Source organism: Dromaius novaehollandiae, chromosome 24, assembly GCF_036370855.1.
Source record: "Dromaius novaehollandiae isolate bDroNov1 chromosome 24, bDroNov1.hap1, whole genome shotgun sequence".
In the NCBI taxonomy this organism is placed as follows: domain Eukaryota; kingdom Metazoa; phylum Chordata; class Aves; order Casuariiformes; family Dromaiidae; genus Dromaius; species Dromaius novaehollandiae.
The window spans coordinates 779,911-803,866 of record NC_088121.1 but is presented as its reverse complement, the minus strand read 5'-3'; the positions used below and the strand labels follow the sequence as shown (position 1 = coordinate 803,866).

General features: G+C 40.8%; 1 protein-coding gene across 9 annotated transcripts in view; it reads left to right on the top strand.

Annotated features, from left to right (window-relative positions):
* The window catches only part of CAMTA1 (calmodulin binding transcription activator 1), a 435,941-nt gene that overhangs the window by 32,908 nt on the left and 379,077 nt on the right, over positions 1–23,956 (top strand). For 8 of the 9 annotated variants that reach the window (XM_064525335.1, XM_064525333.1, XM_064525334.1 and 5 more), the window contains one exon: positions 2,746–2,864. In XM_064525335.1, the coding sequence (XP_064381405.1) occupies positions 2,746–2,864 (119 nt within the window). Of the gene's footprint in view, positions 1–2,745; positions 2,865–13,980; positions 14,067–23,956 lie in introns of those variants that run through there. The other variant, XM_064525337.1, reaches the window with a different exon arrangement.

Sequence of the window (23,956 nt, the reverse complement as noted above, 5' to 3'; positions counted from 1 at the left end):
ACAGTTAATGTCAGTTAAAACATGCCTATGGAAAATAAGCTGATGAAATTAACTTGGGATGTAGTTTGGTTGATAAAAGTAGTAATGTCTGATGTAAAATACTTTTCTTCTTCTGAACTGAATGTACTGCAATTCAGTATTTCGAATGAGAAATGACCATGATATAAAATTAACATAGCAAATGTTAAGTAGGTGCCAGTTAAATTGGATGACCGATCCCGGAATATGAGTGACTAGGCGATTGTCACCATGATGGGGCCCTCGAGAGCTTAATTCCTAACCCCCATGCAAATTACACCATTTTTATGGATAACATGGTGTTATTAAGTGCATATTTGTGAAGCTTTTGATGGGCTAAAGAAGTGGGTAATGGGAAATAGTGAAGGTGATGGTGTCAAGCTAGAAATACCGGAATAGCATAAAAGCAAATGAACCGCCTTCCTGGTTTCTGTGTGGGTTAACGAAGATTGATACTGTCCAGCTGCTTGTTTACGATGGGAGAAGTGGGAAGCTAGGGTTAAATCCTGTACCCAAATCCTCCCTCTAAAGGAGGTATCAAGCCTTGTGTGCGTGCTGGAGGTGACTTGCCGGGTTTCGGTAGCGGGGGGCTGCAGGGGTGACCTGCAGAGTGGGACGAGGCCATCAGCTGCCCCGGGCCGCTCCCAGCTGGGTCCCGCTGCCTCTGAAATGGGTGAGAAGAAGCCATTGCGCACCAAAACGTCAGCCGGTCCGGGGAGCTCAAAGGCAGCGGGGAGGAGAGTTGTTGGACCGAAACCGACCCTGAGGAGGGGGGACGAAAGGGGTGTGTGTGTTTTTGCTCGATACCTAAATCACTAATTAAGAGTGTGTTAATTGGCGATAGATTAAGTAAAATTTCCAAGTTGAGACTGTTCTGCCCGTGTCGCACCGCTACTCCGAAGATCAGCGTGTATAAATTTTGGTGATGTTTTAGCTAAGTAGTATAAGAAGGCTGTCTACATTCATGTATTCCTTAATTTTTAAAAAATCTTGAAGATTTGGAAAAGGAGGGAGAGGAACCGCTTACTCTTGTGTGAGCAGTGCTGTTGTCACGGTGGGCTTGACTTCTGTGCTCCGGTGGGTCGTTCACCTCGGCCAGTTGCCCGTTCCTTTAGCGCAGGGTGGGCTTCACCCCACGGTGGCCGTGAGCGGGGCGGGCTGGGGCAGCGCGCGGTTCCTGGGCTGGAGCTGGGAGATGGCTTTGACAGCCAGGCTTTTGTCTCTTGGCAACCCCGAAACAGCTTGTCTGGAGCCGCTGAAACCTTGCTGCTTGTTTTTTGGCAGCCCTGTTGATTTAGTCTAATGCAGTCATACAGTAAACTTCCCAATAACTCACTGAATACGCAGTAGTCATAAATTATAGAGCAGCTCACGTTTATCACACACATCACTGCTTATCTTGTAAGCTCATCTGCTGTGCTTGCATGAGTAGTTGATTTAACAGCGTGTATATTGTTGAACTTGACACATCCAAGAGTATAATCAAGCTTTTAAAATCCTGGGGATGTTTAGCTACTAGTTTGCACTCTTATTCAGCTTTCTTGAATGATTGCAGCCCAGATCCCCTTTTGTTTGATATGGGTCACTGCAAATTTCTATAGAGTACATAATTGCAAAGGAGTTCTAACATGATGCTGGCATCTGTTTCATGACCTAAAACGTACAGATATGTAAAAGAAAAAAGGTAATATGCTTTTTCTGTGCATTTCCAAATGTGAAATTGCTAGAAATTAACTTTGTAAGGTAGATAAAGAAGGTGAATAAAGTCTGTAGGTGATATACTGGGCTGCAGAAGTGGGAGAAGCAAGCAGGGGTGGGAGGCTTGAGATAGAGACCCACTGAAACTTTTGCATGGTATTGCCTAGACTCTGCAGCCTGCAGGCTTTATCCTGCTGATGTGTCCCCTTTCCTGGGGGGACTGACTGGGTGTGTAAATGCACATAAACATGCACAGTTCAGAATGCGCTGATTCTTTAGGTGCTATTAGAGGGGTGACAGAAACAAAATGATATTAATGCTTGTGTGACCTCTACCAGGCTGCTGTCATTGGAGTTTCAGGTTTTTTGTTTTGTCTTTAAGGGAAGTCAATGCACCTTCTACCTTTTTAGCACCAAAAAGAATTTTTATTCTTCAGTATTTCTGCTTTTGAGAAATCTGGGTACAGTGAGGTAGGAGGATTTCTGTCACTCTACGTCATTGCTGTTTTGAAGAACTATATGCACTTTGTAAGCTGGCATGGAAAGAAAAGTAACCTGTCTTTAGTCAGATATATATGGTGCATTTCAGAGTTTTAAATAGCTGCATAGGTAACTAAGAAGACCTTGAGTTTTATTTTTGCTGCAGCTTGTCAAAACTGTAGCAGGTACTAGAGTTCAGTGCTTATTTACCTGCAAATCCTGTCTAGTGCAGACTGAAGTTATGCCTTTTCTGGAAGACCACCCTCGTGTGGTCACAACTTCTATAATGCTTGTAAAATTTGTCACTGAGGAAAGGAAACTAATAAGCTAAAATAGGCATTGTTATGTGCAATATACATACATATGTATATTTTTTATTTCTAAACTAAAGGTTTAATTTCAAGAGGAAGTCATGTTTTTACTTGCTGTGACAAATTACCTGTTCTTGACAAGTGAACCAGTGGATTTCTAAGTCTTGTATAAACAGGGTCCCCTAATAGAAACCACTTTTTCTATTACATATACATTATACGTATTCTCTTCTTTCCAGATGATCATGGGAACAGCAATGGCAGTCATGTAAAAATCTTTTTACCGAAGAAGCTGCTTGAATGTCTACCAAAATGTTCAAGTCTACCGAAAGAGAGGCACCGCTGGAACACTAATGAGGTAGTTAAATCTTGTATTCGTTCTTAAACATACTAGTTTTCTTGTGCTTATGGATTATTTCTTTTCTTTGGGAACATGCCATGTAAATGACAGCATATGAATTTACTTGCTCTGAAACCTGTTGTTTAAATAATAAGATAGTATAAAATGTTGAAAACAAGCTCTGAACTGGCCTTGTTTTAAAAAGACAAATGTGGAAGTTGAGTAATCATATGGTAGAAGTTCATTACTTGGGTGTGTATTGCTTGTTTCAAAGACTCAAATTCTGTATTGTCTTACTGATGTGTTTCACAATTGTTGGAAATTAATAAAAGATGTTTTGGTTACGTTAAACAAAATGTTATCTTACTGTTGAAAATGTGTAAAGATAGTCTTCCAGACCAGAAAGCACGGCATGTTTTGAGAACTGACTAGCTTATCCTAATTTGAGAAGTTTTGTTAAGGACAAGAGACAAAATGTATTGGGTATTTTATACTGGAATCCAGTTATTTTGCATGTGTGTGTTTGCATATCTCCTGTTAACCTGACCATTATGTTTATATTGAAATGAAATAGAAGTATTTAAAATGCAGGTGTTCAGTGGTACAACATGAAGTGGAAGAATAATCTAAATATGTCTGAGAGAAGATCCTCTGCATTTCTTCCTTTTAGGTAGCAAGGTTACACTTCAATAGCCACCCTAAAGTTTTAAGTAGTATTGTTCTAATAATACCTTTGTCATATTTGCAGGAGTCACTTAATAATAGAAGCAGTCAACTCTGAGAAATTATTTTAAAATTGCAGTTAGTATCTGCCTGTTGCAAGCTAACTGTTCTCTGAATGTGTTAACAAAAACTGTATGTACAAGTTTTAATGGTTGCAAGTGGCTACCTGAGCACAGAATCAAGTATCAGTTCATGTATATATTTGTCAGGGTTGTCATTCTCCCCGCCCTTTTCTTCCCTCTTTTGTCTGAAAGTTAAATTTAAGCATCTTTTTTAACATACAATATTTTATGACAGAACAAATGGAGTCTTTTGAGAAGTTGCTGCCATTTGCTATTTTATGTAGATGTTTTTGTCTTGGGTCATTTGAATCGAAATGTACATTTAAAAAATGTAGGTTGCAATTTATTTTATTCCATGACAGAATTTATACTAATGAGAATAGTGCATGTACTAATAGCAATTCCAGTGACTCTAAAAGATGATGTTTCGAGGAAGATAGTTGAGAAAGCTCTCAACACAGGTTTGCGAGAGAACGATACTCCTTTTTTAGTATTTGAAGCCGCTTGATGATTTTGGTCACTTTTTTCCTGGTATTTCTGTTGTCCCAGGTTTATACTTTTGTGTATACATTTACACACGCAGGTTGTAACCTTTTCTCTTTGAACAAGTGTGCCTGTATGTGTGGCCTTCCGGGGTACAGAATGCGGCAAATAAAGCTAATCATATCACTGAAAATGTTACTTAGTAAGTATGATGATACAAACTGGAAAGCATAGGTGCTTTTTAGGTGTATTAGGCTAGCAGAAAAGTTTAGGAATGTGGTCTTACTACTGAAGTAAGTGTGTCATCTTTCTCGATAGTTGGCAAAATTAATGTTTTTTAATAGTGCTTGCTTGTCAGCATATTTTTGCTGTGAGTTTGTCTCAAATACCTCAATTCTAGATTGATGATTTGCTAATAATCTTAAATAATCAGCTGGTAAGTTTAAAAAACCAAAACCCTCTGTGTGTTTGAGTGCAAAGCTTGCCATTCTCCTTTGTATCTCTCACCTCTAAAATCTGCTACTGTGGTTACCATTCAGTGGGGACAAGGAGCTGATTCTGTACTTAGACCAATACTGGTGTCATCCGTGTCCGCATATGCGGTGTTTTGGTTGCAATTTCCTTATTTAATAATTTAAAAGGGAGAGCTTTCTTGGGGGTGGAGATTTTTTTGGCCTCTGGCTCAGAGCAAAAAAGCTGAAGCTTTTGCCTAGTTCAAGTCTTGGAAAGTTCATGTTGATTACAGGGGTGGAAAGAACTAACCCCCCCCCCCCCCCCACACACACACACCCCTGAAAGTTTCGTGAATCTGTTCATCGTTGTAAGACTATTTTTTTCCTAGGGTATGATTGAATAATGCTGGACTGTATTTCAGAGTTGCTCCTAAGGGAACATGTTTCTCATCCGATTACAGAGATGTTCCGAATATGCTGTTGAAGGCACAAGTTTTGAAACCGGGGAGAAAAGCATGTTTTATAAAGCAGTTCTTTCAGAATCTTTGTGCTAATTTCAAAATGACTGGTAGTGCTTGCAAGAAGGCTCACTAATAGCGAGGCTTATTAAAAGGTACAGAATAAATAAGATGCATGACGTAACTTGGAGGTTTGAATGTCTGTGGCGTTGCCGTCCTCCCTCGGACTCGTCGGTGAGTTACCCTCCCATGAATCCGTAGGCATCCCGTCCCGCCGGGCTGCCCTTGGGCGCGGGGCAGCCGCGAAGCGGTGCAGCATGGCTTTTATTTGCATTTGGGGCTTAAAAATTTGTGAAGGCTGGTAAGGCAGGATAAAGGGCACGTATTGCACGCTGATGTGCAGACTGGGGCTCCGCTGGTAATTCCGTTGCATCTGCAAAGGAGGTATTACCGTTTAACGTAGAGGCCAAGGAGCAGTTGGGGTTTGTTCTTTCCTCTACCAGGGCATCACCATGGGAACACAGGCAAACAACTTATTTTTTTCGAGCACTTTCATCTGTTGATTGAGGATAATGGTCATATGTTGCTCAGGACTGAGTAATTAGAATGGAGAAACAATATCCTTTGAGAACTGAATAGGCTGTAGTTGACTTTACACTTAGTAAAATAATGCAATGAGCAGCAAGAGAAATGAAGCATTTAAAAATGCTCAGAACATGTTGAGATATTTACTTTCCATCAGATTATGCAGTTTTAACTAAAATGTTTGATGGAAATATATTTCCATTTCAAAATGTCATCTCTTCTTAAATCAAGTTTATGGTGTTTTTATATTTTGCAGTGAAGGAAGTGTTCCTTGTAATTTAATTTTTTTTTTTTTACCAGAGATATAAAATCATAGATTTAGCCAAGCCATTTAATTGTAGCTTTACATTTTTTATTAAGATGCCTGTGAAACAATGTGTGTTTGTTTATCTTGCTCTTGGGGAAGATAGAAGAGGGATTTTCATGTGATTTCTCAGGTTAGGACAAGCTGTTTAATTGCCAGAAAATTCTGCAGAGCTGTTTGCGTGAGGGAGTTACTTGCTCTTGTTTTTTTTTGTTGTTGTTGTTGTCAGTCATTTTGGACCATTTTTAGTGTTTGTGTAATAGGAATTTGGTTCTGGTTTTAGTGAGCTGACAGAGCAAAGACTTTCCATAAAGTGGTGGGTTTTTGTCGTTTCTGTTTGGATGATGTTAACAATTATTTTCTATTACGCTCTTCTTTGAATTCTTCCTGTCCTTTGCTCTCTCACCCTGCCTGTTTCCCTTTGCAATTGTAGAGCTGCCAATACTTAAAAGTCAGAATATTCTCAGTCTAAACTACATCAGCTCTGTGATCTCTCAAGAGCAATAGGAATATTTAATTTTGACTAATTGCCTATTGCTCGTGTGGTCGTGGAGTATAAAATATAGTGATATTATTACAGATTTTCTTGCTTTCCATTTCGCCTTTTGATTTCCAACTCTTAATCAGCGAATCTGTTGAAGCCCAGTGCACGAGCGCTGGGAAGATGCTCGCGGGCGTATCGGTGTCCGGGGCGGCTGGGCCCCTCAGTGAGCGGAGAGCTGCCCGTCTTGGCAGGGTTCGTGAGTTGTCAGGAGCGGAGCTTGCCTGCTGTGACGCGAAGAAGCATCGCGCTCTCGTAAAACTTATAGCTAAAGCTGTCGTTGTAGCTAAATGTGCCCCCACGGCTGTGTTTACTTGCTTTGCTAGTGATGGAAAGTTCACAGCTCTGAAAAAGATACCCTGCTTGAACTCTTCGTGCCTGTTTTCTGAATGCAAACTAAATTTAGCCATAGATAATATTTAGCCAATAAGAAAATAATTTTTTAAGAAAAGTCTGTTAATCTTTCATAGTCCAATTTTTCTGTTCTTTCAGCACAGTGAAGAAATGCAATGATGTCTGGCTTGTCATCCCAGGTTTCAGGTATCTTCCAGAATTTCCAAATGCAAAAAATTGAAATGATCACTAAAAATTACCATTTAGCTCTGACAGAGCAGCGCAGATCAGTGCAGTGTCGTGTTGGCTAATGGTACCTCTGGATGGCAAGATGCTGCGCAAAGCCGCCCGTCTGCCCAGTCCTTGCAGAAGGCCGGCTCGTGGGCCGCTGTCGTCCTGACCCTGGGCGTTGGACCTCGTTCCTTAGGCTCTTCTAGGGTGAAAAGGCATGTCGTGCAAGACTTGAAACGTGTCATCTGCTGAGAAACTTCGGTCAGCTCTTAGCTCAGGCATGCAAAAGCCCTGTCAGAGGGTAGTATCGAGGAATGCCTCCTCTAGCTCCCCCGATCCGGGGGCTGAGGGTGCTGGAGCGGTGCCGGGGGAGGTCGCGGTCGGGCTTGCGCGCTCTTTCTAAGCAGTGTCTGCCGCTGCCGGATGCGGACTGCTGGCCGAGGCAGACTGCGGGGCCGACCCGCAGGGCTGCTCTCGTGCTGGTATTGTGTTGGTGGCTGAGACCAGGCACTTACGATTTTTGTGAATAAAAGGAAGTAGCAAGCTGAAGGCAAAATAGCTGCGGAGTGCTGGAACAGCCAGAGCATCGGTAAAACCAAGAACGTGGACGTGTGTGTTTGCATCCCTGCGTGGCCTGCCTTTGCTTGTTGCTGGCAAGCTAAGTATTTATCAGTTCTCACCAAATTTCAAATGCACATCCATCACTTTGACCAACAAAAAAAGTAAGAAAAAAACTGTTTTAAAAGGGAGAAAAAAGGCTTTGAAAGCAAATTCCAAGGGAAATAGTTTTACACAAGTGTGAGAGCAGAGTCTGGAGTAAACTGTTCGCCTACCTGACTGATGTAGTCTAGTGCATGAGGGGGGCTTTTTCCTTAAGTGTCGTTATGATTTAAGGCTGATCGGTGAAAGAGAAACTTTAGCTGAACAGAGGCACTTCATCATGGGTTTATTTTGTCAAGTTAATAATGAAATTCTGTGCTTTGCTGAATGTACAAAGCAGAAAATCTGCTACTGGCTTCGCTTTTGCTGTTTCTCTGTCATGTTTACATAATTAATAAATGATCTGAGCATGCCCAGTGACTTACCAAAATTGAAAGGTTATCGTTCTTGGCAATTCTAAGCGAAAGCAGTAATACCTGGTATGCTATTTATGCTCTATTGGAGAAAGCCTTCAACTTCCTTTTATGAAAATCTGACTTTTTTTCCTTCCCTTTTGTTAATGTTAGGGCCATGCTTGGAATTGTATAATGATAAGTCTTCAGAAATGGCTGATCTTGCAGTTGTGTGCTTTTAACGTATTGGCGTCCTGGGACCAGAGTGAGTTGTGTAAAAGCGCAGCAAACAGATGAAAATGTATTGCCTTGGATAATGTACCACCCTCCAGTTTCTATTCTGAGTGAATTAAATTAGCTCTCTCTGCATTTTTCTTCTCAGTAATCAAATATTATTTAATAGTAGTTTGGGCGTATTATATACAAAGTTAAAAAAAGTTCATGGTGTTTAAGTCAATGACCTTTTTTGATATGAGGAATGTATCAAAACACCTCTGAAAACTTTACAAATTTGGAAATATTTTCTGTCTAGTAATAAGCTTGAAATAGAACTGATCCAGTTCGTTTGGAGTATTGCCTTGCTTCACTGTGAATGCCTACCTACTACCACTGTCTTCTGCCTAATGTTATTTTAGTCAGCTTCTGGACAGTTTAGGTTTTAAAAATCAGACTTTCGTCTCTTGCAGGCTGTGCCCAGTGATAGTCCAAGACCTCGTTGCTTCACCTGGTTAGGTCCGTCCTTGAGGGGTTTTTTGTAATAGAGGAAGGAGTAAAAGCTGGCCCCCAGGCAGAGGGGATCTCCTCGTTTAAGGCTATTCTAAGGGTTTCTCTTGTTGGCAAAGGAGCCTAAAACCATTTTAACTTTTAAGATTAATCTGTGTTAGAACGGAGGGGACAATAATGTCTTTGCATGAAAACATCTTTCAAAAAAAAAAATTGGGAGGCCAAATATAAACCTTTTAAATATGAGGGTAATAAAACTTCCGTGAATCTCTGTTTATGGTGTGCATCTCCGTGAGGTAGCTATATGGTATCCTATGGCTAGCATACCATGCATGCTATCTATTTGTTTTTATTTTTGTTAGAAAGCATGCTATGGAGGACCAGTCGGTGCTGAGGAGGTTCTTTTGAGGAAGGCAGCATTAGAAATGATGTAGGGACCACAAAATCTTCATGGTGTTGTTTCCACCTCTGGCCGTTACCATACATATTCAGTCCCTGGCATTTGTGTAAAATTTAAGGCTCTGCTGCTTGATCTAGAGCTTCTCGAAGGTGTCTAACGTGCAGCCAGAGGCCTGTGAAAGGCCCATGCCCCCCGGGAGGGCGTCCTCGCCCGGGGCCCCCCCGACCCTGGCAAGCCCTCCTGAAAGCGCGCAGGTGGCTGACTGCTTTGTGCTGCAGCGTTTTTGTTTTGATTTGAACCGCTCCGGACACGGGCTGTCACACTAGTAGCTGAGCTGAGCAGGCAAATGTGGGAAACTGCAGCAGCAGGTTGGAGTGCAGTTGTGGACAGGAGAGAGCAGAACGGGCTCTGCTGTCCCTTGGAAAGGAGTACGTCGGAGGCTGTTGGGAAAGCACGCCGAGCCGGGGTTTGCCACAGCTGGTAGAACGGTGCTAACTAGGGAAATACGTCCCAGTTTGTGATAACTCTTCAGTAAATCATCTAGAATTCAAGTGCATGTAAATCATAAACGCAGGTGTAGGGCCTATGGAGTAAATGCATTTTGAAGCCATATTTGAAAAAGCATGGAAAGATATCCCGATACACTAGATTTTGCCTTTTTTGCCGGTGCCTCAGAGCTGAGTTGTTTTACAGCTGTGGTACAAATGGGACAAGAGCCTGAAGAGCGAGTTCCACCTGTCCGAGAGGCAGTGCTCTCTGTGAATGTCTGCTTCTCGGTTTCCTGGGGCTCTCTATCTGCTTTGGGCGATCTTGTATCTAGTAAGCTGGCAAGAATTGAAGGAAACTTGCTTTGCATTTATAACATGTCCTTTACTGTTCTTTGAGTGGCTTCCCTGATCTGCGGTGTATAGTTAATTTCCTGTTGCAGGCTTCATTTACAGCAGTTGCATTTAATTTGGTGTCTCTTCTGTACCCAGCTCTTGCTATTTCAAGTGGTCTGTGCTTATTTAATATGTTGGAGGTTTCCCCTGCTATGAAGCACAGATGAAGCCTGTCAACGACAGGGTCAAGATATTTCGGCTTATAGCAAGCAGAGTGCCAGAAGTACAGACAGGACGATGACATAAGCCTTGGTTCTTTGGGCAGATGAGGCAAAAAAGAAAATGCACACCTGAAGTACGTTCTGTCCAGATGACAAAAACGGAGCAGTAAAGTACAGCTCTTTTTTTTCTCAACTGTAAATAGTTTCCTTATTATAGGATTTAGGTGTGTTACTCAGTCTGACATTCTTCAAAGCTAGGGCACAGCGTAATTGTTGCCAGATAAAATGAAAAAATTCTTTTGAAGATGAGAAGTAACCTATATAAGAGGAATCCAGCACAAAATCTCAAAAAGCGAATCCTTGTTACAGTCCCCAGCTGGAAATTTGTACAAACGCAAGGCTGATCAGTTGTCACATCTGTATTTAAATTTGTGGATCAAACTCTGTGTTCTTTAGGTTTCTTTTTGTTTAAGATGCTTCCCCAAAGAGGGAGAGTATGGTAAACTCGGCAAGTTTTGCCCTTAGAGCCAGAGGGCTTACTTGGACATGAGGAACTGTTGCGCTGCTGTCATAGGTTTTCCATTTATCCTTGATAGTTTAAGGTGTTTAATATCATGTTAGTGTAGTTTTGGTACAACAGGCAGAGTTATAACTGTTCTTTTTTTATTTTTTACTACTGTCTGTATCGACATGCGGATTATAGGCTCCTTTAGCTAGCAGGTTGAGTTCTGTTTTTGTTTCAAAGCTCTTCCTTAGCTGAGCAATGCAGACGTGGCGGGATACATGAAATCATTTGGTCACTCGTTTGTGCAAGATCCCGCAGTCGTGCAAACACGTAGCAGAGGACAGGCCGCTGCTTCTGCGTCCCCGCACGGAAAGCGGCCCAGCCTCTAAGGTCAGCAGTAGCCAAGTCCTGGAAGTCCAGAGGAGCAGAAGCTGAAAGACGGTCACTGCCAGTTCACTCAAGTTCTTAAGCTCTTGCGCTCAAATGTATCGTGTAGGCAATCCTAGTTTAGCAGCGACAAGTGCATGTTTAGACATCTGATCGTTTTCTGTAAGAAGGAACACCAGTCCTTTTTCTATCATTTACCTAACAAGTTATAAAAAATAAGGACATAGTAAATTGCTGTAGGAACTGCGAAAACAAAATTAGTGGAATATTATCTCCTCTAATTCGCTAACCTAGTCTGCCTTTGCTAAATTACATCTTTTGTTGGGGTTCGTTCCTTTTTCTGGTCCATGATTACTCTGAAATAAATCATCAAAAGAGAGCACAGAATCCAGTGTAGGGGGAATAGAAAGTATTTTGAGTTACTTAATGTGTAAACCATTCCTCAAACATGTGAGAATTAGCAGAGTGCATGAATTTGAGTAGTATTTACCTGATTATTTACAGGAGCAAGAGCAAAACCAGTAGCTATAATTACAGCTACACCACACGTCTGAGATTCTGGCTTGCCCAGCACTAAACATTCAGTATTATGTTATATGAGTTGTACTTTGTACTGCGTTTTACAAGGAAAATGTTACAACAAAGTCAATTTACAAAGTCGATTTAAATGTCTTTTGCCAGGGACTAGCATATATGAACACAAATGAGTTGGTTCACTTGTCAGATGAATGGAAACTGAGGATGTTACGTTCTGTCGGTGATTGAAATCCTGTCTTTTCAGTCTCACGTTTGGTACCTTCGAGGTTGACTGTTTCATTTAGAAGAGAAAAACCAAGGGATTCAGAAGGAAGAAAGAAAAAAAAAATAGAGATGATGGAGAAATTAGTACAAATAAAAGCGAGGACTTTGTTCAAGGGTGGCACTTCTTCACATTTTATCATATTCAGTGGAATTTTTACTTTTGTTTGGCATCTGGCTATGGGCTGTAGGGAAATGTGCTGTATCCAGGTACGTTTAATCATGGCACTCTGTGCACATTGTTTTCCTCAAAATAGCAGCATCTCTGCAGAAATGAGCTGAACTTTATCATGCTTCGGCTGCTCACCTGGTTTCTTGCCTCTTGATGAGAAGACGAGGAGGCCGTCGGTGGCGGCGCCTCTCCGGGCGAGCGTGCTCCGCGCGGTGCCGGGACGCGGAGCCGACGGGCATCGGGGCTGGCATCGCTCCCCGCAGCGGGCCTCCGGCAACCCCTCCGCGCTTACTTTCTCATTACAGCACCTGTGCAAAAAAAAATCTCCCTTTTTTTCTTTTTTCCCCAAAATGTGGTTTCGTGATACTAATGTATCTGTTACTGTTTAAAAAAAAAAAAAAAAAAACAAAACCTGGGGTTGGAATAGAGTTGGGGCACGAGGGAGAGCGTTAGGTTCTTTTAAAGTTTACTTATTCGTTGCTCGTTCTAAGCTAACAGGATCTCTTTTCTTTCCATATCATAAGGTACTCTGACAATTGTCTACTTTAATGTTCAAGTAGTTGAGAATTATACTGTGGCAAGAGAAAAATCGAATGTTAATTGAGAAAGAAAAAAGATGTTATTGGGTGAACTTGGCCATAGAGTTCCGACTGGTAAATGTTGAAAACAGTGGCAAGAACTTAATTTTAGCTCTAACATGTAGCAGTAACTTTTTGAGGAGAGTTTGCCAGATATCACTGTTGAATGGTTTATTAAAATATCAAACCTGACTAATCTCTTTCTTCAGCTGATTCTTAACCAAGATATATATATATAAAGCAGGAATGATGGAGAAAGATGGAACATTTTTTTCTGGAAAAATTCACCAGCATATTAAATCATTGCATTGCACTTCAACGTTTAATATATAGACTTTGTATCATTAGTGGTTTCTTTATTAAGACAAAGTTTTGTGGGTTTTGCTTGTTTCTTTGCTTCGAACATAAAGCTATTTTGGTTCACATGAAAGATTTCTGAAACTTAATGCCTTGATAGGCAGGGAAAGAGGGAGACAGGGGGGATGCTGATACCAAAATGAATATAATGCCCTTTGTGGGTGCCTTGCTTTTAAACTTTTTTGATGTAAATAATACTGTTTTGGCATAAATTCAGTAAGATAATTGACTGTATCTTACTTGAAAATGGGTACCAAAGGTTTTTTAATAGCTTCTGTATAACTGAAATTCTAGCAGGAGAGGACTTTGTCTCAGTAACTGCGTTTAAATTACTCTGTTATTGTAGTGTTAAACTGATACGTTTAGCAGATATGTTAGCAGTTCAGTGTGTGTGTGTGTGTGTGTGTGTGTGTGTGTGTCAATAATTACAATATTTCCACAGTAACAACAAATAAAAGCAAATTCTAGAAAATGAGCATATAATAGTTATCATGAAAGCAGACGTTGTAAAAGTTGCACCAAAGCCCATCTGACGGTTGCGTGTTTCCAAGGAACAGTTTCCGTAAGGAACGTAACTCACCAGTAGCAGCATCCTCCCGCTTGCTTTGTGCGCCATGACTCGAGCACTGGGGTCCTGAGTTGGCTGCCAACGTTGCTGTGTTATCCTGAGCTCCAAAAGCATGTTTTGTCTGATAAGAAACCAATGCTTCAAGGATGCGCTGGAATGGGAAGGCTTATACAAGCTGCTTTAGAGGGAAACTAAGAAATCAGCGCTAAAAATAAAAGTAGATCTTCACAGTCAAAGAATGGTTGCGATTGCAGAAGGTTCTGATGTATCAGGCATCTCGCGCTCTGCCGTGTTCAGGTCGGGAATAGTCTGTTTTCAAGAACTTTGATTTGACTCCATGAAAGGTATCAGTGTTACTTACTGTAGCTCCTTTGTTTTGCAGAGATCTTGATGCAGACGTCCTTTTGGATTTCTTTTTAATAATGTGTGACCCTTCACCTTTGATCCCTTGACCTGCATTACCTTGGTAATCATTTCATTTTTTTTAATTTCATTTCATTTTTAATTTTGGTGTGCAAGCTGTAACATTTCATCATTTTTAGCTGTAGCATTCTTTGACCTCCCCAAATATAAATATCTCTTTTCCCTGAAGATATGTAATGTTGGCTTCTTTTTGTATAGAAATTGTTTCAGTTGTAAAAGAATAATAATAAAGTAAGCAATTCTCATTGGTTTTTCTTCAAGTTCAACTGTGTGTATTTTTCTTGCATAGTACATAACTTTTTTGACCTATGTTCTCTGAATAGTTGATTTAACTTATTTTGATATTTCTGTATGTCTTTGGTATTAATTTGCATTTCCCTACGGTTTTCTCGGTCAGTAAAACATATGTACCATTTACTGTTTCCTTTCTGCCCTGGTCACAATTTGATGGCTCAGGAAGTAGTCGTAGAAGCATTTAAGATGTTCTTTTATGAATTTTAAAAAACCCTTCTACTGTTTTTAAGATTTCATTTCTCGTCCTGAAGATAACTTCCCTTTTGGCTTAAATGCTAATATAAACACAAGTGTAAATTGGGCTTCGACCGAGATTTTCATTATTCTAAAAACTAATCTTTTATTAAAATATTTGTTAGTTTTAAGCTGATGGTTGTGAACAGCCACCAAGGCTGTGGGATTGTAAGTCATGGGTGTGCCTAAAGAAGGGGCGTTATGTGCACGTATTATAGTAAAACCCCAGAAGTTTAGTAGCTGATTCTTCCCATTTTTCTACTGAAAAGACACTGGCATAAAAGACGGCTTATAGTAACTCTGAATTCCAGCTACGGCTTTTGGTCAGGTTCTATTTTTATCTTGTAAATGATCATATGAAATCTCTATCAGGCATGGCCCACTGAAGCACAGATTATTTTTTAAGTGTCTCATTATTTTATTCTCTAACATTTAATGCTGAAGTTTTAATTGCACACAGCTGAAGCTGCTAAATGAGCACTGAAATGAATTTAGGTCTTCTCTGAGCCTTGTTGATGCTTATAAAAGTTTATATCTTTCATTAGAGCCACAAATTAAAAGTAGGGTTGTAGTGAGCTGTTCATAGGAGATTTGAATGTTTACAAGTTAGATCCTCTGACTTTACCCAGCCACTGCCTATGTCCATTCCTTTTTGGGGGGCTTGAAGCACATCTGAAAATTCTTCTGCTGATACTTCTCCCAGAAAATATAGAGGCTGTAAAAAAATCATTGCCTGAGAAGCACTCTAATGACTTCAGCTTCTTAAATCTGTAAAGTGAAAATGGATTGAGTTCACTTCTTTATGCAGCAGTTCTGCTTTCTGTCCACATGATCAGCTTATTAAGAGAGGTACAGTTCTTGTTTCTTCTCCCTGGAAGTACTGCTGATCCAGTACAGCCGAGACTGAGATGCATTATGTTGTTTCTGAATCCTCAGCAGGATTTGGGTGAATTGAGACCCAGTTAGCTTTACCTATCAATAGTAGTAGGGTTTCACAGTCATCGCTAGAAATCTGTTATGAATCAGGATGTGACAGAAGGGAAGCATCTTTCTGATCATAGTCTGTGCTTGAGAAAATGATATTTAGAAGACTGATCTTTTTACCTATATGGTAGGTATATATCTAAACTGATACAAAGCTAGTTCTTCATCTTGTTTGCACAGTCATCTATCAAAAGATATAGAACTTGAAAATAATATTCAGAAACTTCAGCTAACCATTATTTCCTCAACTTTGATGTTCATGCTTCTCTCTTTAACCCACTGATTAAGAGCTGAAATGGAAAATAAAACTTGGGTTCTCTAGATCAGTCTTGGAAATGTTAGGGATGTTTTCTTGTTTTCTCCTCCTGTTCAAAATTTTAATAGTAATAGTTTTCATAGGCCCAGATTCATCTGTTCTGGTGTTCAAGGCTGCTACTCCTACAGTGAGTGTTTTTTGGATAGGTGGGATTTGGCTTTTATTCTGGGTTTAACACAGCCTGTCAGCCTGAGAAGCATTATCCTCCAAAATCATCTTGAGTTATTTTCTTTCTCAGGTTTTCAGAGCACAGATTTTAACTTTTTTTTTTTTTTTTTTTTGGGGGGGGGGGGGGGCAAAGAGCACAAATTATTTTGCCTGAGGAAAAGCCCTTGAGGATTATTTCTCTTCCTTATAACATATATTTTATATCACAGCAAGACATGAATGCCTTGACTTTCTAGGAAAGCAGTTTTTTAAAATCTTTATTATAGGCATTGGTAACCAGAAGGAATCTTTCTCCTCTGTGTAGTGAATTAGCTTTAAGTCATCTCCTAGTAGAAGGAATGGTGAGAAGAACAAATGATGAAAATGAAGGTAGTATCTGATGAATCTGAGTATCTGAGAATTGGTGTCAGTAATATAAAAACACAAAGTAACAAGAAAGGAAATGGCTAGATTTCTTGTTTTAGGAGCTCGCTTTGTCGTGTCCACCCTGACTTTCTTTCCTAAGATAAGCTCTGTTTGCTATGGAAATACAGTTGAGCATATCTTGCAAAAAGTTCTTGTGCAATAGGATGGTGCATGCTATTTTTTCCTTTTCTGTCTAGCTTCTGATACAAATCCTTATTCACCCAAATTGGTATTAGAAATGTGTTATGCCTCCTCAGAAATTGAGTGCAGTTCCAGAATGCTAGGGTCGTTAAAGGAAGGTGGAAGCAGAACCCTTGGAAGGGTGACCTAAATAGTGTTTCATGGAATAAACAAAACTCGAGGAAGAAGTAGTCGTCATCCGTCAATAGAAGGTGATAGCGTTCATTGAAAGTGAGCTACAAGTGAGCAAAGATCTCTTTTTTTGAAGATTCCCTTCTGAAAAATGTAATTATATTATCTTGTAGGCTTCATCCTTTACAGAGCTTTTTTTAATGCTAGCAGACAGGTTACCAGATGCATAAGAACTTCTAAATAGTTGAACCTAGGGTATTTGACTAAGTCAGTAGGAACAACTGGAAGTAAATGTCCTGTTAAATCCAAGTTTAGTTTATCAGGATGGATTTGGGAGTGCACATCTGCCACGCGTGGTGTTGCTGGCGAGAGGGGGAGGAGGGGAATATATGTGCAGATCAACGTGCATCAGCCTCATAAAACCTGAAACGATAACCTGAATGTTTTTAGGCATCATTTTTTTCTAGTCATTGGTATTTCCTGTGGTGATGGTAGATTTTAATTGATGTTTATCTCTCTACTGAGAGCTTTGTTCCTGCTTATGGTGTTGTTTTTTTTTTCTTTCAGTTATTACTCCTAGAATATTGATGAAATCCACTCACTTCTAAAACAAGTCTTAATTTTGAAATTCATGCGATAACTTCTACTGCTGAATGCTTTTATATCTAACTTTAACGTAGGCTTAATTGCTGAAATGAAATATTTTGCACATTTACTAGATTTGGAACCTTGCATGTGTCTTACATTTGAGGTAATGCAGCTATAGCAGAACCAACTTAATCTGGTTTATTCAGTCTAATAGAAATACTTGCGTATCAGTCATGTACTTGTGCTGCTCATTTAATAAAATATACATAGGCAACAGACAAATTGCTTGTTTCAATCTAGACTACTTTGAAAAACAGATGTATCAGTCAACACAACCAAACATTGTTTTTTCCTGTTTAGTAATAAAACTCCTTATCCCAACATGCAATATGAAAAAAGTGTGCAAAACAGATTCTTTTTTTTAATAACTGTCTGAGCAAGCACAAAGATCTACGGAGCCTCTCTCTGCATATTAAATTTAGGAGTCGGGAGCTATCTCCTTCTGATAACGTGTTTTGAGAACGGCCTCCCGTAGGCGAGGATGCTGTGGCTCCCAGGACGGTGCCTTTTCCCTTCCGAGGAAGCCCCGAGTGATGGGGGAGGCGGCGGCCGCTCGGCCTGGCAGCTCGTTGCCCCCGCTGTCGGACCGGGCCGCGTCCCGTGGAATGGCCCCGAGGGCGGAGGTAAACGCCCCGGGCTTCGCACCCCGCTTGCTGCTGTGTGTGCATATTGCTTTGGAAGGTACTTAATAATTTAATTACTGTTACTGTTTTCATCTTTAAATTCTCAAAACACGGCAAGGTCTTTGATTACGGAGTTGGTAAGCCCATGCCATTGGGCACCGTTCCATGACCTAATTTTGTGCTTCTGTTTTTGTTCCGTGTGCAGAAATAGAGGTGCTATCGCAATCAAAATCCAGTCTGTTGCTTGCTTTATGTAGTAGAGGTAGCATTCTCTGTCTCTTCACTCTTAGCTGCAGACCTTCTGTGAGCAAAAGTTCAGCGATAAAAATGTATTTTTATTTCTCCTTTAGGTTTGGCTTATCTGGTTTTCAGCTCTTCTAGACATTGGAAATTCCGTTTTGTTTTGTTTTTCTCTGGATTCCTTCCCACAAGACTGAAGTGAATTCAGCACGGATTATTGGGGAGAGAACCTTGTCTGGGAATAAGGATAATTGCCATCTCTTACAGACTTACCGATGATTTCTTTTAAGTCATTCACCTGCACTGTATCTGTTTCCTCAACTGTAAAATATGGGTAATTACCTCCTTTGTGAAAATGTTTTGGGGTCTACTGGTAATTTTATAAACGAAGTGCTAATTACAGTGATTATTACTTGGACCCAGTCTAGGTCTGGGCGATGTTCCTGTTGCGATGAACACATGAAACAAATACTGCAGCTCGCATTTCTCCGTCCTTTTAATGGGGCCTGGAAGGGGGAAGGTGCTGCAGTGCCCACATGTAAATTCCTAATGAGAAGTGCTGCTTGTTTTTCACCCAAGTCAATCCGTTACCTTCCTGCCTTCCTTTGTCTTCATTCATTAGCAGGGGAGTAGGCTGATGAGATGCTAAGGAATTACTAATTCAGTAGTTGGTTCCATGTATAATTTGGTAACACAGATTTATGCTCCCAGCATCCGCTTTTCCTCTCGGAGGTCTGTGGAAGAAAGCAGATGGGGATACCAGCTGGATCGGGGCCAATCTGTATGCCACCTCATGGCCTCAGTTCCTTTGGATGTTTTGACCTTGGTGCAGAGAAAAGTGCCTTTAAAGCCGTTGGTCTCTCTTCCTTTTCCCTGTAAAAGACTGCAGCTGTTAGGTAAACCTTGCAAATTGTTCATTATCTAATATTTTATTTGCCTTTCTCTTCTCCATTTACTTAGGACGCATTTTCTTAGTAGTTGGGAATGTTTTTACTAAGCAAAGTTGAACAGTGGAAGAGGAAGTGCTATTCGTTAAGGTAAATGTGGAGTATTCTCATCCAGGGAATGTTGCTGCTGCTGCCAGGGATGATGCTGTAGTTCCTGACAGCAGTAGCAATGAGTGATGTCTTGCATCAGTTCGGGATGAGAGGCTCCTGCCCCGTGCAGGCCCTCCCCGAGCACAAATTCTGTGGCACAGTAGCAACAGCAAACAGGTTCTAGGTTTCTCGTGTCTTGCTGCAGTTCCTGCATGTTCTTTTCTGCCTGCCGTGTCACTTTGCATTCCGCCCTTCTGGGTTCTTTTGAATGAATTTCAGACTTTCTGTCTCCACATGCCCATTTTGCATCAGCCTGAAGCTTTCTTCGTCCTGGAGCCGCTGTCGCAGATCTCGGTAACGTCTCCACGCGCGCAGCACTCGGTAGCAGGCTGGCGGTGAGGCGGCTCTTCTGTCTGCTCTCCTTGGCTTCTCGCTGGCGGTTTCTGCTCACGCAGGGGTACCCTGTGCTCAGAGAGCGCCTGTTCTGTCTGCTGAAACGAGTTTGCGAACGAGAGCCGGGGTTTGCCTCTGTCCCACTGCGGCACTGTTCTGTTCCGCGTGTTTCTTTGGGATTATATTAATGTGAAAAAAGAGCAGTAAGTTTCTCTTAAGATGAGTTGCTCATCAGGCAAGTTTCTTCAGTCTCCCCTGGTGAGAAGCATATGAATGGCACAAATGGAAAATTGGTTTAAAAACCCTAAAATACCACTAAGAGTTTCATGATTGTAGTAAATTTCTAACCTTCAAGAGAAGGATTTAGGTATCGTCCACTGACATATAATACGCAAAGGCTTTGCAGCAAAGGGAAGGCAATTTCTCATTGCCGTTTCACACTTCAATTTGACTTGTCATATGTATGTGTAAACATATATGCACATACCCCTACACCTACCGCCTCGTATCTGACAACTTATTTCTGATTGATGCTGTGTTGAAATCAGTCTTGAGTATATCACATCCTCAGAATATTTCTCAGTCGTTGACAATGCAAAACATACTTAATGCACTTAACTGGGATGTTCTGTTTGAAGATAACTAAGGGAAACGAATGACTTTACAGTTTTTTTTCCTCAAGGCTTTTAGATTTAAAATTTGTTAAATGAGAAACAAAAATCCAGAAAATACTCTTATTTCTTTAGTACTTGCTAAATGCATTTACATATACACTGCAGCAGCATCGAGGAGATTTATTCCTTGTATAAGGGCCTAAAACAGCAAGTGTATTGCAAGGCGGAATTTAAAAGCATTGGCGGAGACGTTCTCGTGCAGCAGGCCAGACGCCTGCCCGCAGTATACCCAGCTCCTACGGTTCATGTCAAGTTTTGACTCGGCATACCTGCAAAGTCGCACAGGTAATAGTCCACGCCAGAACAACGCAGGCTGCTGTGGTATAAACACGTTAAAGCTTTTGGATCCCTCCCTCACCTCGCCGGCTCCCGTTTGACGATTTCTGAAATGATGGCGAAGAGGCAAGTTGCAGCGGGCCGTTTAGCCCAACGAGGTACCTTCAGCAGAAGTGCCATTTCACCGGTGTGCGGGGTAACTTTACCTCAAAAACGGCTCTTCTCAGCAGTTCACAAGTACTGTTTCATTGCTCCCTTATCTCTTTTTGTCATGATCAGAAGAAAGGTTTGGTTAATTGTGAGGGACTGGCTGGGGGGAGAAGTAAGATGATGGAGGTACAGCTGTATAATCCCCTCAGGCAAAAACCCGGGAAAGCTGGAGCAGATAAAATGTCAGCGATAGTAAGTCTTCCAGTTGAGCTCTTGATCAAACATGATGACATATTTTAAAAAAAAAAATTTTTTTTTCAAACTGTGGGTAATGATATCTATCTGCTTACTGTAATATCCTTGACACAGGTCAGTGTGGCTGTTTCTGGCAGGGTTAGTGAAACTGTGGTCCCTTTCTTCCAGTTAATCCTTTGCCTTTTATTCCCACTGAGCTTTTTTGTAATGTTGCTCTTGATTTCGTAAACGATCTGTCTTTTTATGACAAAAGATGTGTGTGTGTGTGTGCTTTAGTAGCAGATAGCAGTATGCAATTCCAAATAAGTGGAAAAAGTTATTACAAAGTAGCAAGTTCATGAAAAGACAAGAATTTACCTTGTTACATGAAGGTAAAAGAAAAGGAGGGAACATCGTCCCTCCCACAGTGAGGGTCCTCACTATCTTACCTTGCTTTAAAGTGTCTTAAATGTCAGACAGTTCTTTGTTAGGGAATCTGTTTTTCTCCTTTGTGTGACTATGTACTTAACTTCAGCCAACGTTAATATATTAGATTTAAAATTAAAAAAAAATCTCATGTTAATTTGGGAAGAATAATTTCTCTCAACATGCTTGATTCCTATAGAAGCATCATCTATTAACTAATTCAGTGTGTAATGCTTTGAAAGTGAATAACGCCATATAAGTGTTCGTATTATTCACTGCACAAATCAGCTGATTTGTGTGCGTTCTGGAAGTCTGGTATGTTGAAGCACAGATAAATTGTTGCCTAATCTAAGGATAATCAATAATTTAGGTTTAAGATTTATTCAACTCTAATTTTAAAATATTCTTAAAAAGAAAGTGAAAAAGCATGTAGTATCTACTGGATTTCTGTATTTTAATACCTCTTGTAATGCTGCAAAACAATAGTGTGTAAATAACTTCAAAATTTAGGAAGCTTGAATATTTAATAATGTAATAATTATAAACTCTCTAAAGTCTTCCTACTCCTATACAAACCCCAGTTAAATAGAAGTAAAAGTGGTGTGTTTATATGTCAGCAGTTACTACAGTAAAATTGTTTTTTGACTTTTTTCATGTTAACTGTGATTACTTAGCTTTGTAATTAAGTACCTGTTCTTTTATATACAAACATAGATATCAGTCCAAATATGGATGGTTTCAAGAATAAAATTTCTTCCGACTCTTTCTTGAGAGCCCGAAAAGTAACCAGGACCAGCGCTGACCTCAGCTTCGCGTTTTAACCGAGTACCAGAACCGTCCGAGTCCGTCGCTTTTCTGTTACTCGGTCTCCTGCCTGGGTAGCGAGATGCGTTTCACGCCGTGCTCCCATCAGCACCTCTTAGCGTGTGTTTGCCGCGGAGAAGTGCAGAAGGCCAAGTGCCGCTCCTGGGCAGCGAGCGGAGGAAGTTGCTGCTGCCCAGGCGGGAGGATCTCCTCTGCCTGCCGGTTTCCAGCTACCCCAGTCCGTGTATGGACACAGAATCCCCACAGGAGGGTGCTATGAAGGCATTTAATGTGAAGATTTTACAGGGAAGATCCGTGTCTTTGAGGAAATGGTGATTATAGGAAAGCAAAAGCTATATTGTTCCAGTAAGCACAATGCATTAATTGTCTTTCGGGAACAATCTGGAGAGCAATTCAATGTTGGTGCCTGTTTGCAACGTCGTCGATACTCATAGGTGCAGCACAGAACCGGTGAACGTAGATCGGTTCCTGCGTGGTGGTACGCGGAGTCCGAATGGAGACCAAGAAAGCCGATGTTCTGGGACTGCTTGGGATCGACGGAATGCGATCGGCAGGCTGTCCCGTGGCTTTCACCGCTCCTCCCGCTCGCAACAGCTGCCGGGATCGCTCGCGATGAGCTTCACTGGTGGGGAGAAGGTCTCATAGCTTGTCACCAGCAAACCCCGTGTCTGCTCATCTGCTTTCCCGTATGTTTATAGAATATTTAATACATACAAGCTGTAAAAGCCCTTCATCCATTCCTCTGACTTTCCTAAAATACTTCTGTAAATTAACCTTTCTATTTAGATTGAGCAGAAAGACGGATTAAAAATGTTGGAGAAAGCTCTCTCTAGTTCTTAGCTGTAAATTTTTTTCTTAAAAGTGATTTAAACTAGGTTATTCCTTTTGTATATATTAGTTCTAAAATGCTTTTCTTTCACAAAGCTTGTTAATTTGCGTTTCCCATGTGCTGCAGACGTTCAGAGTGATCCCTTTTAAAAAAACAAAGTAGAAGTCCGGGAGGAGCTGTGGGCAGTTCTTATTCGCCCCTCCCTTTCATTCCCCTCACACACACCTTGCTTCCTTTTAATACTTTTTCACATTAAAAAAAAAAAAAATTGTAAACAGAGAACTATAAAGTAGACTTATCTTCAGGAAAACAAAATAAATGGGAAGATTCAAACTAATCTTGTTTTACGGAAGATGAGTGTTCTGGCTCTTTCTTTTAACGGCAGTGAGATAAACTGATAGAGCTTCATTACTATTCTAGGTTTTTTAAAATCTACTAGTCATTAAATAAGAATACATCACTCTTAAACTTGGCAACCGAAATCCTTCTGCATTCTGTGCAAGTCCCTGAGAGAATTCACTAATGGCCTTGTTAGTATGAGTACACATGCTTTTTCTTTACAAGATTTTGAGATGTCAGATTTTTGGATGAAAGACTGTTCAGCAGCAAGGGTGCTTTGTTACAGTGGTTTTTTTGTCAGTCATCTTAAATTGCATGATCTGACTCTCTTGATGGGACCGATCACCACGGAGCTTAGCCAATACATGACGGGAAGGACAGCGCTCAGTAGCGGTGGTTGAGCTTTGCCTCCTTGGATGGATGAGGAAAGCAAGCAGTTCTCTCGTGTTTATGCAGGTTAAATTGGCTACAGGCTATTGCAGATAAACAAATCTGGATTTTGTTTTTGTACAAGTAAAGGCTTTTT